This window comes from Pteropus vampyrus, unplaced genomic scaffold, assembly GCF_000151845.1.
Source record: "Pteropus vampyrus isolate Shadow unplaced genomic scaffold, Pvam_2.0 Scaffold48, whole genome shotgun sequence".
In the NCBI taxonomy this organism is placed as follows: domain Eukaryota; kingdom Metazoa; phylum Chordata; class Mammalia; order Chiroptera; family Pteropodidae; genus Pteropus; species Pteropus vampyrus.
In genome coordinates this window covers 4879355-4881191 of record NW_011888829.1, presented here as the reverse complement: position 1 = coordinate 4881191, position 1837 = coordinate 4879355, and the positions used below count along the sequence as shown (strand labels likewise).

General features: G+C 46.3%; 1 protein-coding gene across 1 annotated transcript in view; it reads left to right on the top strand.

Annotated features, from left to right (window-relative positions):
• The window catches only part of STRA8 (stimulated by retinoic acid 8), a 26028-nt gene that overhangs the window by 12627 nt on the left and 11564 nt on the right, over nt 1-1837 (top strand). Inside the window, exons 3-4 of the mRNA XM_011359570.2 lie at nt 556-631; nt 1262-1346. Of these exons, the coding sequence (XP_011357872.1) occupies nt 556-631; nt 1262-1346 (161 nt within the window). The remainder of the gene's footprint in view (nt 1-555; nt 632-1261; nt 1347-1837) is intronic.

Sequence of the window (1837 nt, the reverse complement as noted above, 5' to 3'; positions counted from 1 at the left end):
GAGAGGGAGGGAGGGAGAGAGGAAGAAGAAGAAGGAAGGCTTATGAGTCTAGTCTTGCAGAACAGGAAATTCAGAGTTTAGACTGACAGAGCATTTAAGTTTTTAGATCAACTGGAGTGTATGCATTTAGCAAATAAAAATATTGTTAGAATAGCACATTTAATATTAACGTGAAGATCGAGCAGAAGGTAGTGTGGGGGCCTGTGCCAGCCTGGGGCTGATCCCCGTTCAGACTGCCTCTCAGTCACCATTTATTCCACCTTCAAGCAGCATATGGAGCTTTTCGCCTTTTTGCAGCCCTAGTAGTTTGCTGAACGCAGCTTGTTTCCAAATACTTTGGTGTTTCTGTGAGAATCATTTCCAGGATACGAATGAAACGTCATGCCTTCTGCGCATCAGAACAGACTTCCTACCCTTTTTATCAACAATGTCAGGGACTGTGGCTCTGCAGCTGAGGGAGCATGGCCTCAGACCGGGGAAGGGGCTCCTGTGTCCACAAAACCAGTCTCTGCAGTAGGAGGCTGACTTTTCAGCATCCTCTGCCTCTGTTCTCAGTGGCAGGTGTTGAATAAGGCGAAGAATCATATTCAGGATCTGGAACACACTTTGGATAATCTGCTGCAGCTGAAAGGTAATAGGTCCTACCTGCCACTCCCCGTCTCTCTTCTAGGGAAAGCCAGTTGGTTTTTCTATTGAAAACAGAGAGACCGGGTTAAACTAAGTGAATGAATCTTTGCTGAGTGCCTGCTCTGCAGCACGCACTGTGCTTGGGCCCGGGGTACGATGAGATTCACGGGCTGTCTTTAGTGCCTACAATTTGGCAAGACAGACAGAAGTCACAGGCTGTACAAGCATGCATGATGAGATCCTAGCGGGGTGCTGTTGAAGAGTACCCGATCTCATCTCGACAAGCCGGAGAACCGGACCACACTGTCAGAACCTGGCTCCCTTCGTTGGCACTCACTTTGGGAGAGATGGATGCTGGTGAAATATAATTTAATAAGCGGATGGAAGCTGAACTCTGAAAGAGATACTTTGGATGTCTCGACTGAGACGGGCCAGTCCAAGAAGCCCTTCCCTCTGGTCTAGTGCTGTTCCCTCAAATCTAGAAAGAGGGGTGAAACTGGGCTCTTGACTTCCTGACACTAAGTGGGGGTGGGCTCAGGGACCCACGTACACTCCACCTGGGCCGGAAAGGCAGGGGAGACTCGACGAAGGCCCGACTTTTCCTTTTGCGCCTTTGCCTTCAACTCCCCAACAGGCTCCTTCAACCTGGAGGACGGGCATGCGAACAGCTTAGAGGAGGTCAAGGAAGAATATGCCAGCATGTACTCCAGGAATCACAGGTAGGACCCTGGGCACCAGGAGAATCAGAGCTTGCTGTTCTTTTCCTGTCCTCCTACGTCACAGTTACTCCACTTACCCCAAAAAATGCAGGACAGAGGAACAGGTGCTACTCACCCCCATTAAAACCGTCTTGCGCTGGAAAGAATTCTTTTGTGTTTTAACCTAATAACATGCATTGGATTTTTTTTCTCGTTTTAAAAATCCACGCTTATTACAGAAAATGTCAAAAATACAGAAAAAGCCCAAAAAAGAAAATACAATATGTATCGTTCCACCTCTCAAGGAAAACCAGTGCTAATTTCAAAGCGTATCTTTCTAGATTTTTAAATTTTGCATATTATCTATAGAGAGTTGGGATCATAGCGTTCCTATTGGATTATAGGTTTTAAAAAACTCAACTAATGGCATTGTTGAAGGATGCGTGTGAAAATAAGGAAAATCTAAATCTCATCCTGCTTCCCAAGCTTCATAGAAGCTAAGAGAAGCCAAA